Source organism: Callorhinus ursinus, unplaced genomic scaffold (assembly GCF_003265705.2).
Source record: "Callorhinus ursinus isolate GAN/ISIS: 27379988/994484 unplaced genomic scaffold, GSC_fseal_2.0 scaffold12, whole genome shotgun sequence".
Lineage (NCBI taxonomy): Eukaryota > Metazoa > Chordata > Mammalia > Carnivora > Otariidae > Callorhinus > Callorhinus ursinus.
Genome location: NW_027397074.1, coordinates 2,720,979 through 2,735,226, shown reverse-complemented (window position 1 = coordinate 2,735,226; position 14,248 = coordinate 2,720,979). Strand labels below are relative to the sequence as shown.

Below are 14,248 nucleotides of genomic sequence, written 5' to 3'. Positions count from 1 at the left end.
TTTTCTCTTTTAAAAGACCTCCCCACCTCAAAAAGGTATAATTGTGAAAGGAGGGGATTTCATTCCAAGCTCCTGCATGTGTGGTGTTGCCATTCTGACTGTGGTTAGGGTTGGGGGAATGAAAGAAATGAGGGAATGAGAAACATCTGGTGATAAAACATTTAAGGTTTTGTGTCTACCACAGGAACATAGTGTATAACACATAGGATAGACAAAATATGTGTTCAACTGTTATTGGTAAGGTTTCTGGTTAATAGCAGGCTATCTGGAGTTAAGTTTTGGGGGAGTCAAGAGTTATATATGGATTTCTGACTGTGCTGGGTGGAGGGAGTATAATAATGCAACTCCTGCATTATTCAAGAATCAACTGTGTTTATAAATTTTAAGCAATTAACAGAAAAGACATACGATCGTAAACATTTATGAAAAGAATCACAGCTGTACTTAACGTGCTATTTATCAAACTGATAAGGAAACTTAATTCTAAGGATTGCTTTATTGGAACTTTAATATAAAATACATACCTCTTGTAAGGTATTGATATCTACTCCGTCCCCTTGAATAATTCTAAGATAAGGTGGCAGCAACTTGTAGCCCTTTGAGTTCTCAGTAACAGGGAACTTCTTACCCAAAATATCCAAAACCTGTAGGGGAAAATACACACCCGACACAAAATAACTACAACTGAAAAAAAAATGTGTAAAAGTTTTCCACAGTTAAAAAAATGACAATTTGCTAAACAATCTTGAGAATATAAAAATTGATCAAGTTACTTAAAACGTTTTACAACACTATGTACAAGCCTTCTAAAATTTGGTCTTAACTCCTTTTGATTATATTAGAAACAGGCATGCTATTTTTCTCTCCTATCAATTTATACTGTAAAGTTGCTCAAAATACAAGTTTTCTCCTTCCCATCTTTCAAATTATACAGATTCAAGAAAAAAATCTTTAACATTAGGAAATTAAAACAGTAAATATAAGTGAGCAGAGTGGCCCAGTGAAAGCATGCGGGCCCGTAACCCGGAGGTCAATGAATCAAAAACAGTAAATATCATATTTTTAGTAGGTATATAAAACATCATTTGACAAACCTATAATTATGATTTAGATTTATTCTGCCTATGCCCAACAGTTTGTTTGGCTTATTTTTTTAGATTTATTTACTTGAGAGAGAGAGCAAGCAGGAGGGGCAGAGGGAGAGAGAGAGAGAGAGAAAATCTTAAAAGTGCGAAGCCTGATGCGGGGCTCCATCCCACGTCCCTGAGATCATGACCTGAGCAGAAATCAAGAGCTGGACGCTTAACCAACTGTGCCACCCAGGTGCCCCTTTTTGGCTTATTTTGTCTGATAGAACCCAAATATGAATTACAAACCTCAAAGAAATTATGCTATGCAAAGCTGGAAATGAAGTATATATAACCCAAGTTTCTCTGGAGTTCTCATTTAAAGGTGACACCCATTTTTTTAAAGACAAATTGCATATTATGCAAATCATCCTGCTCATTCATTGCCTACTAAGTTTTAGAACAGATGAAATTCCTGAACACTGATCTAAAATTTCTCAGAAAGCTTGGTCAGCGATATAAAAGACCTACCAGACATATATTTACCCCCAATCACTCCCTTTTCCTAAATGAAGATTTTTACCAATGAGAAAATTACATATTGATGACTTGGTTTATTCTTAACTAGGTCAGTACATTTTTATTAGGTAACAGGGAAAACATGAAACCTGTTAAGTTTGCTAAAACCAAATTTATTAGTATTTCAGACTGAGACCTTCAAAATGGCCTATTACTGAATGGAACAGGAAAGGACTTCCTTGGTTCTATAGCCTCCTTTCTCAAGGGTAAGTAGTATTATCATCTACTCAATTAGCTGGGAAAGTGTGGTAAAGTGGAAAGGCAGGAGCCAGAAAGATCTATGTTGGGTACTTGGCATATTTTACATGTTGTATGACCTTTAGCAAGTTATTTTAACCTAAGTCTGTTGCTTTGTCTATAAAACAGATGGTAATATTTATCATAGGGTCTTCATAGAGATTAAATGACACAGCTTAAGTAAAGCACCTAACACAATATTTTTCTAGTGGCAGGCATCAAATAACCTGCTCTTACTACTGATTTTCAAAGAAGGCAAACCAAGTCCTGAACGCTAAAAAACAAAAACAAAAACACCAAAACAGAAATGCTACGTTGAGGATCAACAGTATCTCCAAAGAATGACTACCTAAAAAGTATTTTCGAATTCTTTTTAATTCCATGTCACCTTGCATGTATTTCTTTTGCACTAAAAACTTCAAAGGTTGGGGTAAAGAAAACAAACCACAAACTTGGTAACCAAATCACAGGATTAATGTTACTAATGAATTTTCAAGGTAAGTAGAAAATATCTGTTCAATGTTATTATCTATTTGACAACATATAAATAACCCAGAACTTTGTAGCCTTGGACAAATTTATTACGCCCCCTGGGCTGCAATTTCTAAAATAGATAGTTCTGAAAAGGCATGTGCACAAATGAAATTAAAATAGTACTGATATAGCTCATCTGCAGGCATTTTAATAATCAAGTTATGTGTTAAAATTTACCTTTAATACAGTGTCCAGAGGATTTCCAGAATCAGGTCTGATTATCAGTGGTGCCTCTGTACTTCTTGACAGTATTAGATGTCTTAGGTCTTCACCCCATATTTTTTCACACGCGTTGTAAATGTCATAGCTGTCGCTGACCACAGATACAGGCACTGATGAAAATTGTGTTACTATGTGTTCAAAAGCATCTTTTTCACGGTCTTTCCCCCAAGCTGTTATGGTACTAGAAAACAAAATGCAAACAGAGATTTACTTAGGCAGACACATCTATTGCTGAATCATATCTCATGTACTATACTTACACCAGCAACAGCGCAAAGAAGGTGAGGGATTTAGCTTAATGAATACACATCATAAGGTTCATTGACTATTTGGGCCACGACACCCCTTGGCTGAAAATAACTATAGTTATTTTAACGCTTAAAGTCATAGTCACCCAAATTTTTTTGTATTCATAATACACCCAAAATTTTTTGATTTTAAAGAGTTATTTAAAATACTCATTTAAAATCAGTTCACTAGGGGCGCCTGGCTAGCTCAGGCAGTAGAGCATGTGACTCTCGATCCCAGGGTTGTGAGTTTGAGCCCCATGTTGGGTGTAGAGTTTACTTAAAAAAAAAATCAAATCAGTTAGCTAAAAAAAGCACCTGCTGAATGCACTCTGTACATTATGCCAAGATGTCAGAAAGAATGAACACATATTCCTATTACTTTGCTAGGCAATGCAAGCACTTGGCTCCCTTCTGTGAATTTTCAAAACCACATACCAATAATAGCAGGGATATATATTTGTCTTTTTGAACTTTAAAAATCTTATACTTAAAGGCAATTACTAAGGCAATTATTTATACTGTACTATATATACATATAGTCAACTAACCCTTTACTGGTTACATTTTCAAATGGCCAATAAGAGGCAGCCATTTATTTCATCTATAGAGTATCCACTACTAATTAATACATGCCCAGGGACTGTAAGAATTTTAATACTTAGTTTGGGCAAAACATGATTAAGATGGGAAATAAAATGTGAGAGTATGTATTAGGGAAAAACTGCTATAGTGATTTTTAAAATGTCCTCAATAACGATTCTCCTTATTGAATAGATTAATAATATGTAACAAGTACTTCTTGGCTAATAAATATAAGTCAAGCAATTTAATAATGAATTTGAAAACTGTTACCAGTTCCTCATGCCAAGCAATTTTTCCTTCTCCCTAATTTTCCAGTCTTCATCTCTACCACTTCCATTTTTCTAAGTAAAATAATGGGAAGACAACCCATTCATTTATTGTAGAACCCCATGTACGTACAAGTTTATCTCAAAACTATTTAAAGATTTTATTTATTTATTTGACAGAGAAAGACAGCGAGAGAGGGAACACAAGCAGGGGGAGTGGGAGAGGGAGAAGCAGGCTTCCTGCCGAGCAGGGAGCCCGACGCGGGGCTCGATCCCAGGACCCTGGGATCATGACCTGAGCTGAAGGCAGATGCTTAATGACTGAGCCACCCAGGCACCCCTCAAAACTGTTTAAAGAGTCATACTAATCTATGACTGAAACTGTCATTTAATTATGGGTTTTGTTTCTTCCCCCTAAAGGACTGGAGTAAACTATTTTCCCATGCTGTCAATGATATGCTGGTGCTAACAGAGCATGGACACTTCAGGGTTATAAAGACTTAGCTATCCAGAGACTCCTTTTATCTGAAATGGAGAGACGGCATGTCTAGTCACATGAAACTCATTTTGGAGTGAACACTTTTCCTGACAAGTACAGAGGCTGCCAGTAGCTCCGAAGCCAGCTCCCTACTTCACGCCAGCATCTGCAGGCTAAAGGGAAAATTAAGACATGGATGAAGAGAAGCCCCTTCTTCCCATCAAGAACTACTACTGTCCTCTTTGTAAGGATGGAGAGAATTGAGTTCAAAGAATGCCAACACTAGAAAGCTTTGCAATGTAAGCATGAACTCACGCAGGGAAAGCTCGTCGCCTACACAGGATGTTTTCCCAGCGCTGTATCAGTACAGCCACCTAACTCTGCTCTTTGTATCACCGACCGCACTTCATTGTTCATTTTAGTCTTTTACTTGCTTTCTCTTTGGTACTTGAACTTCCCTGAAGCTTTCTTTCTCATGACTTCAGTGACCTCGCCCCCATTTTTATTTGTTTTTTTCCTGTTTCTGTGGTTCCTCTTTAGTCTCCCTCAGAGGCTGTGTTCTTCTTCAATCTAACCATAGGCTCTGACCCAGTGCATGCTTTCCTTCATCCACATCCCTTTGTGAAAAACACTCAAAATTCCCTTGTGGTAAGGGTTTCCAAAATCTGTACCTTAAGAGTCCAGGTTTTTCTTCTGGACTCCAGATCTACTTGTTAGGTAGGAAGATGATTATTATATGGATCACTGTGGAGACATTTCCTACAGCGCCCTCTACATAATCCAATTGTAACACCTATTCTTCTGATAATAGTATTAGGTATATGGAGCTCATAAATATTTGTTCAATGAATTCTACTAATGCCATATTCCAATTTCCAGCATCAAATCAAATTATCTTTCCAAAGTTTGAGGGAAAGATTATATAATAGCATATTTTTTTTCCTCTTCCATGTTCTATTTATTTTTGTTTTACTTATATAGTTTAACAAGGCAGTTTTACATAAGCTCAAAAAAGTAGCATTTTATTAACCACATGATGTACAATTTTAAATTGGGTTCCACATTAAATAGACTAATACATCTCTCTTAAATTTTTTGGTCAACCAAACTCTCCCCACATCCTTGGGTTCAGTGGGTTTTTTTAAAAAATGTGTTATTACTGGCTATAAGAAAGCATGGCTTTGCTTTTGTACAATCTCAGAATAACCATTATATGAATAGGGCAAAATAAGAATCTAAGTTTGTGAACTGGTAGTACATTGGGAAGAAAACAGAAAAGTCCTGTTAAAATAAACAATAACAGCATATGTTTTTAAGTCCAGATTCGTATATTCCTTAAAATATTTGTAACAATAATGGCAATGCTCTTTTCGAGTTCTATCCTGAAGTTATTTAGATGTTAGCTCATTTATCCTTAATGACCTTCTGATGTTGGAGACCTGGAATTTTAGCTCCTCCTTTTGTTTGGCTGGATGGACAAACTGCTCAAGGCCACCTAGACTGTCAGCTGTAGGGTTCATTGGGTCACTCGGATTTCCCAGCTTTCAGTCCAAAGCTCCTTTCACTATACCATGCTATTGTTTAAAAGATTGTTCTATTTAAGAACATCTGAAATATTCTTATAGAGTCAAACTGACAAGTGTAGCAAATATTATGAGACTTTAAAATGGATTTCACTCTGTTTTAACATGAAAACCCTGAGAAAATATGTCTTTATTCTCAGATTTACAGTATCATACTCGTGATGTTACTACTGTGAAAACAAAACCATCAGTGAAGAGTCTAATATAAGGATACTATTTTTTTTTTTTAAGATTTATTTACTTCTTAGAGAACATGGATGGGGGGAGGAGCAGAGGGAGAGGGACAAGCAGACTTCCTGCTGAGCGTGCAACCTGACGCAGGACCCTGAGATCATAACCTGAGCCAAAGTGAAGAGCCCGCTGCTCAACACACTGAGCCATCCAGGTGCCTGCAGATACTACTTAAGTTTTTAGAAGATGGACATACATCTAAGTCCAAAATAAAAATACTGTAATCCTAGAACCTTCATCTGTTGATGACATTCCTGTGTTCCCACTTTCATGAGTCTTGACCGTGAGAGTATTCAACAAGGCCCTACTGATACAGCAGTGCCCATGAATGCAGAATCTACCCTCTACCAGCCCCAGCCTAATCATCAAGTTTTAGCAATTTCATCTCCCAAGCCACTGCTGTTTAGCCACTTCTTGCCATTCACTGAACCACTGGGTTCTGCATCTTGTCATCTCCAAACTGTTGCAACAGCTTCCTACTCAGCCTCCTAACTTCTTGTTTCTGTCAAGTTATAGGATAGCCTACTATCAAAACAATCTTCCTAAAATATTTCTCTGATGACAAAGCTGCTTATGCTCAAAACGTCAATGCTCACTCTCATTTGAAAAAGTAATTAGATTAACCTAGCATGATGTGCAGTTAACATTCAATGTCAAATGAATTTGAGGACCTTTACTAACCTGTCTTGGGTCTACCCCTATGTTCCCAACAAAATCTCTCTTATGTTTCAGCCCGTATCCCCTAAACACATTCACTCTCCTCTTTCACTCTTGCTGAGGACAATACTTGACCTGTGGTAGGCATGCAATAAAGATTTACTCCGAGAATGATCGATCTCTCATGTCTGCCATTAAATTTTGCTATTTATTCAAGAAGTGATGATTTCACATAACCATCTCTACAAAAAGCCTTCCTGATCCTGCCAGTGGGGTAACATCTTTCCTTTCCTTCCCTTGTACCACTAGAGCACTTTAACTTCTTTAAAAGTACTTCATCAACAGAGCAGAATGTTACTAGTATATTATTTTTGTACTGAAGATAGGGTCCATTTCTTGTATCTTTCTATCCCTTATAGCACCCAGTAGATTGCCTTGGATAAAACCTCAGCTTTATTCTAAAACTCACTGCTGGTTTTAGCACCCTGCGATATCCAAGTATGAATAGAACTTAATAAACCTCCCCAAACCGATTACAGTAAATAATTTTGGTTATTAAGAACCAGAAACTAGGTCTGGCATATACTGTAAAAGCTCCACTGACTTTGAATAAAGTTAATTGTCGAAGCAGAGCAGTTGCACTCGAGACTGTAACTGCCTTCTCATTTAACTTAAGCTGGCTTAGCCAGAGCCGATAAGGAAGCAAAGGGCCTTGCTCTTCTACAATAGAGGGTACTGGGTCCAGGTGACAACTTGTAGGGCATGCAGAAAGCAGGAAATAAGAAAAAGTGACCAAGTTTTACAGGGAGTGCTCCTAGATTTAACAAATAAAACATATCTGCATGTGGTAATAGAGCAGTTCTTAAAAGTTCTTAAAACTTACATGGCAATGAAAGAGTCAAAAGAAGGCTCTTCAGCAGTTTTTATTAGGATGGTTCCAAGTTCTCTCTGATACTAATCTTTCAATACCTACTATAAATACTGAATTTGTATTGCTTACATTTGTGAAGATTTACTGTAGTCCCTGGTTTGTAATTAAGCAAAACATCACTGAATCACCAATACAAGAGTGAAAAAAGTCATTTTAGAAAACAAATGTTTAGATAAATAGGAGGATGAAAACAGAATCGTACCTGTGTTCTGCTGCTGGAACAGAATAGCCTGGAACAGGATCTTTCGTTCCATAGTATTTTTTAACAAAAGCAATTCCTGCTACTGTATCTGTTCCTTTGAAGTTAACCAAATGAGCAGACGCTCCTATGCCAGCAGTCTGGAAAATAAACCACAAACCAAAATCCAACAAAAGAAAAAGACCCATGCTTTGAGGTATAAAGTGTATCTCTCAAAGGAATTGTCTTCAACTATTCTTTTTTTTAATTTTTTTTAAAAGATTTTATTTGTAAAAAAAAATAAAAAAATAAAAAAAAATAAAAGATTTTATTTGTCAGAGACAGCGAGAGAGGGAACACAAGCAGGGGGAGTGGGAGAGGGAGAAGCAGGCTTCCCGCGGAGCAGGGAGCCCGATGCGGGGCTCGATCCCAGGCTGAGCCGAAGGCAGACGCTTAACGACTGAGCCACCCAGGTGCCCCGTCTTCAGCTGTTCTTGGACATTTAACTATTATCAGAGATAACACTTCCTATGACAAAGATCCAGTTTTCCTAAATCTTTAAGGAGTCAACCGTTACCTCCTGCAAGAGACCTACTGAATAGTGACCCACCCCCATTTCCCACCAGCCTCTTTTCCCTTACTCTGTCTTGTGCCTTTTTATAGAACATTATCTGACACCTGCTAAATTTATTATAATATATAACATTATATGTCTGTCCATCCATCCAATATATAAACGATAGGGACATTTGCCACGTACTCTGAACAGAGGCTAACACATAGTAGGTACTTAATATATATATTGACCGAATGTCTGGAATTTTTAAAATGTAGCCTACTCAGAACCAAGATCAGTATCAGTAACTTCCCCCAAATTTATAACGGTAATCTAACCAACAAACCAAACCACGTTCTATTAAATGAAGTTCATTTCAGTTTCTTACCTCTTGGGAAGAAACTCCTCTGTAGCCAAAATCATGTAACTTGTATTCCAGACCATCTAAGTTACCAGATGTCTCCAGCAAATATTTGGCCAATATTTTCTTCTGCTCTCTAGAATTTGTGGCCACTGTGATTGGATACCAGGACTGAACAAGAATAGTCTGTAGTGATAAAATTAGTCACAATTATTAGAATATAAACTATTGAGTTCTTTCTGTGGAACATCCCTTTCTCTGGAGGGATGTCCTAGACCTCCATACTACTAGAAATACCAGTTAGACATTTGAACTGTATAGCAAGATGCCCATCTTGTGCATTCTAGATATAGTGAATAGCTTAGCTCTCAAATCAGCAACACAAAGGATAAGCACAGCAGAACCTTAATAGTAGAGAACATCAAATTACCTAGTTTCTATCCAAAGTGCCAACGAAGCAAATAATATTTAGAAAGACTGTGATAAAGGACTGATTTTTTTTACATTTTCAATCTGTCATGGACAAATAGTTTTATAAAATACACTCACACTTAGGTGTTGAGGCAATTACCATGAAAGTTTCTAAATAAGTTTGGTTATCCTCAATTTCTGTATTTAACATGGGCTTGCATCAAATAGTTTATGGACCAGCATGGGAATACACTTTGAATAGTATGGGTATCATTTACTTCTCTACATAGTCTTGGATCTAATTTTTCCTTAGATCTATTGTGATTACCAGTAGGTTCTTTAGTTTGGAGATGCTTTCACTTAGCACTAGAGAATTCTATTCACTGAGTTATGCTTTACGTCCTTGGCTTTTATCAAGTCATTTTAAGGAAGCTACATGAAACATTTCTGCATATGCTGTAAAACCGTGAGGTCACTGTCTATTTTATAATTCTTTTTAACAGCAAAAAGGTTTGGTTTGCTTTTTGGTTGGAAGAGATGGTTATGTTTAGCCCAATGTGTTCATTCCTCAGCCCCTTTGTAAGTCTGAGACATCTCTGCAGAACCTTGGGCTCTTCTAAACACGTTCTGAAATCTGATTTGAGAACTAAGGTTTCTTCTAGCACTAATATTGATCTTGGTAAAGCAATTCAATATTTTTAGTGGGTTTTAAAATTCAGTGTATGGTGAATAGCAAAGAATATTAGCAGTAACTTTGAACATACACTGGGAAAGGTCTTTGGAAGGAATACTGTTTAGTGCTTTTTAAAATGTTTTAAATCAAGGACTGCCTGAACAACATCTTTGTAAGTAACAAGTTTGTTGGATTGGTATCAGATTTCATTTACCAGGTGGTAAGCCTGGGCTGGGGGGCTGGTAAGATTAGGGTAAACCTCCTCCTAACCTTGCAACAGAAACCCACAAAGGATGCAAAGTTACTGTGAAGAAGCCTCTTCTGGAGATTTGGTATTTAAAGTAAACACAGTTTTTTATAAAACATAGGATCTATAATAGAAACCAGAACAGGGATTGTGTCAGACCATAAACTGTTGTGGCTTAGATAAAAATAGCTAGCAAGGACTGAAATTATTATAAAATAGAAAGCAAATTTGATGGAAGTTCTGTTTCACGTTCTAAGCAAATAAAAACAAGGAACTATGTAATGTTTTTTCCCTTCAAAAGCGAACAGTCTCATGTTGGATTTTACATTTGGTCATTTTTAAATTAAAAATGGTATTTATCTGCTAACAAACCACTGCTCTAAGATTTCTATATATAATATTTTTAACTTTATGGTTGTTTAGTGAAATACACCAAAATAATAATGATTATTACAACAGGGGTTTTTTGTTGTTGTTTTTTTTTTTTTTCCACTTTCTGAAGAAGATAAAAACATACATGAAACAAGGTGAGCTGGGAATTAGATCTCTATGTCCATAAATATCTGCTTTATGGAAGTTCAATTAGACACAAGGGACAAGTACTTACTGACTAAACCCTCAATCAGAAAATTAAAAAAAAAAAAAGTGAAAAAGGTTACCCATAGATGATGATTTTCAAAATAAGATTTACCTGTTTGGGATCTTTTGGCATTGAAGGTAAAAGGATAGATGGATAACTCTTCCTCTTGTGTTTTTATAATACCATCCTCTTAAAATCTAGTATTTCCCAGTACAAAGCAGTGAACTATTTTAAGTTTTTATTTTGGGTAATTGGACATTTTTTCTGGGCCTATTAGCCTCCTGTAAGTTGATGTCCCACAAAGAGTCTAATTAAGACAGTTTTAAATTTTCTGTCAACTTAGACAATGTATTTCAAACATATTCTTAGACCTCTTAATTCTTCTAAATTTTCCAGTCCTTATAAATAACCTCAAATGTATGATTTTATAATATAACAAATTAGTTTAATCAATAAACTACTAAGATAATGAATTAGTTCTAAGCACTGGGTAAACACCTCTCATATAGTAAGGTGGTATTTCTATAGTCACTTTCTAGGGTATTTCCTCTAGTAGAGAAAATCTAAATTAAGCCGTTGAGAAGCTAAGTAGATTATTAATGTCAAAACTATGAGCATATGAAAACAGGACTGCTTAGACAGATGAACAGAAAACAAAGAACCTTGTGGTATAAACTCAGAATCTCTAGTGTTATCCTCCTTTTTGGGCTTAGAAATTAAAAAGATCAGCAAGTCTTGAGTGTTGTTTAGATGAAAAATATCAGGTGGTAAAGTGTAGGCTCTAAACTGATTAGATAATGAAGAAAGCTGTTATTAAAAATCTGAACAAAATTCCTTTAGTATAATTAGAACAGAATATCCACAAAAGATCTTAAGTTACTAAAAATAAACCTGTGCTACTTTTCTCAGTTTTCTCTATGATAATATGCACTTAGGATTGCAACAAACAAGATGGAAGCCAACAGAGCTTTAACAGTAACAGTTCTTAATAATTTCACTTAGATAAAGTTTCAGAACATTACATTTCACTGGAGGGAAACAAAGATTATTTAATCCAACTGTCACTTTATAAATGAGGAAAATGAAGCCTGGAAAGGTTTAGCAAATTGTAGGAGATTATACAGCTTTATTAGTAGCAATTTTAAAACTAGAATCCCAGTTGAATGGTTTTTATACCTTCAGTTGATGTTAAATAGTAATTAAAATACAACAATTCACCTCAATCCAATTTGTAAGCCAGTAACACTCTGGATCTGTGTTTTCCACTGTGAAGAGAACATTTCCTCGGGGAATGACATAGCCCTCAGGAACAGCTTTTATTTCTATTGGAAGATGCCCATCATATTTCTGGTAACAGACAATAATGAATTTATTCATTCAACAGATGATATGCAGTTACTTGTTTTAATAAAGTTCTTTATATTTTACAGAAGCTAATCTTACTGTCACAGAAACTGCAATTGTACATGTTACTATATTGCTAGAATATCCTTATTCTCTTGAAATAAAATTAGCTAAAATGAGTAACAGTTTAGGCACTGATACTATTTTTTAAATTTTATGTTATCAGAGTACTTCGCCTAAGAACATTTCTCACTAGAAGATAATCTCAAACTCATCTAAAGAAATGTTTTTTCCCCTTCTTTCAAAAAAAGTTTATTCCAACATATTCCAAAAATATTCCAAGAACACTATCTTTCTTCTCAGTAGTCATTTTCATAAAAGAAAAGCTAAAGGCTAAAAGACAAGGGACTGCTATGAGTAACAAAAAATAACAACAAACAAAAGAGACGGTGCCTGGGTGGCTCATTTGGCTTAAGTGTCTTGCCTTCGGCTCAGGTCCTGGGATCGAGCCCCACATCCGACTCCCTGCTCAGCGGGGAGCCTACTTCTCCCTCTCTTCCCTGCTTGTGCTCTCTCTATCTGTCTCTCACTCTCAAATAAATAAATCTTGAAAAAGAAAAAAAAAAGAAAAGAGAGAGAGATCCCTGCCAGTAGGATAATCTTAAATAGGTTTTCTCTTTATTCTGGCAGTAGACCGAAACCACTTTAGGAATAGAAAGGCCAATCATTAAGTGTACTTTCTAAAGCTTTGGCAATCAATATCCAAGTGCAACAGTTCTCTCCAAAATTAGCCTGAAACATATTTGCTACAGAGTATGTTTTCGGACATTTAATTATGCCTCTCTTCTTTTAAAGGTAAAAGCTGTGGCTAAATGTTGGCTAGGAAGGCAAATTATTTCAGAAATCCTAGTAGGTTTTTTGTGATTTGGGACAGGTAACTAAATAAAAGAAAAATCTGTTTAATGAGAAGCACTGGAAGGCCTCATGATAGAGCAGAAAGAACACTGCCTTAGAAATCCTAGCGTGGACTCAAAAATGCTGACTTGGACTCTGGGCAAGTCATTTAACATCTCTAGGTCTCAGACTATTCTTACAACAGGGTTAGATAAGACTAGATTAGATCCCTAAAATTCTCTGAACATAAAATCAAAAGATTTATCACCCTGGCTACTGGGAATTATATTAATAAGCTTAACACCTATTACTGTTCTCTCCTCAACAAACCAAATGGGGTAAGTGCAGGAGTTAGCTGATAGATTTTACTGATCTTTCTTAAGATATAGGGAAAGTATAGCACAGAGTGCTTACTGGACTTCTTCAAAGACCCTTAAGTAAAAAATAGTAAAACTCAGTCTTACAATATAGGCCTGAAAGTTAAAGTATTTCTAATTATTTTGTGTTTGATAGTATACAGTGGAAAAGACATTTGTTTTTAAGACATAAATGAACACTTTACATGGCAAGATACCAAAAGATCCCATTGCCAATCTATCTTTGTAGTAAAGACCACCATCAGAGGACATTCAACTCTTATAACTCAATTCCCAGGTCTCTGGATGCTCAAAAGTTTAAGTAATCGATCCAAACATGCTAGGTATGAATATTATGGGACTTAAGTAATCAATCAGAACAACAAAGAATAAAAATCGACTTTATGGATCAACACAGAACCATTCCAATGATTCAGTCAGGGAAATTTCCTAGAATTATTGTATAGTGATAGACTCACTGCATCTATTCCCTTAAATAATCTATAGCCAAGAAAAAAGACCTAAATTTTAAAACTGCCAAATAACCATGCCCTTTCTTAATTATGGTACATTTTCAAAAAAAAGATTAAATCTCCTTTCTGAAAAATGCTAGTGATTTAAATTATAATTTATATTATAATCAATTATTGAGACCTGCTATAGAAAAAATTTAAATGTTATTACCCTTAACTTTTCACAAGAATATCTAAAATAGCCATTATATTTGGGTCACAGACAGAAAAAAAAGTCGTAATTATAGTCTTCTATTCAAATTCCTTTTAAGAAATTTTGAACTAAAAGCAAAACCAAAGTAGAGCCAAACGTGAAAACCATTTTTTACCTCAAGAATGTAGTTCCATCCCTTCTCATTAAAGACATCATCCTGGAAATGCTCTCTATACACCTCTTTGGCTTCCTGGATCTTCTCTTTGGTCACTACTTTGCCTGAAAACACAAATTTCTCCTGTTAACATTTCTAAAGTCATTCTAT

At 35.7% G+C, this 14,248-nt stretch overlaps 1 protein-coding gene across 1 annotated transcript in view; it reads right to left on the bottom strand.

Moving 5' to 3' along the window:
• The window catches only part of NAMPT (nicotinamide phosphoribosyltransferase), a 37,892-nt gene that overhangs the window by 6,550 nt on the left and 17,094 nt on the right, over positions 1–14,248 (bottom strand). Inside the window, exons 3-8 of the mRNA XM_025872714.2 lie at positions 14,099–14,202; positions 11,882–12,010; positions 8,780–8,938; positions 7,860–7,996; positions 2,595–2,820; positions 525–644 (exon numbers count right to left, since the gene is read on the bottom strand). Of these exons, the coding sequence (XP_025728499.1) occupies positions 525–644; positions 2,595–2,820; positions 7,860–7,996; positions 8,780–8,938; positions 11,882–12,010; positions 14,099–14,202 (875 nt within the window). The remainder of the gene's footprint in view (positions 1–524; positions 645–2,594; positions 2,821–7,859; positions 7,997–8,779; positions 8,939–11,881; positions 12,011–14,098; positions 14,203–14,248) is intronic.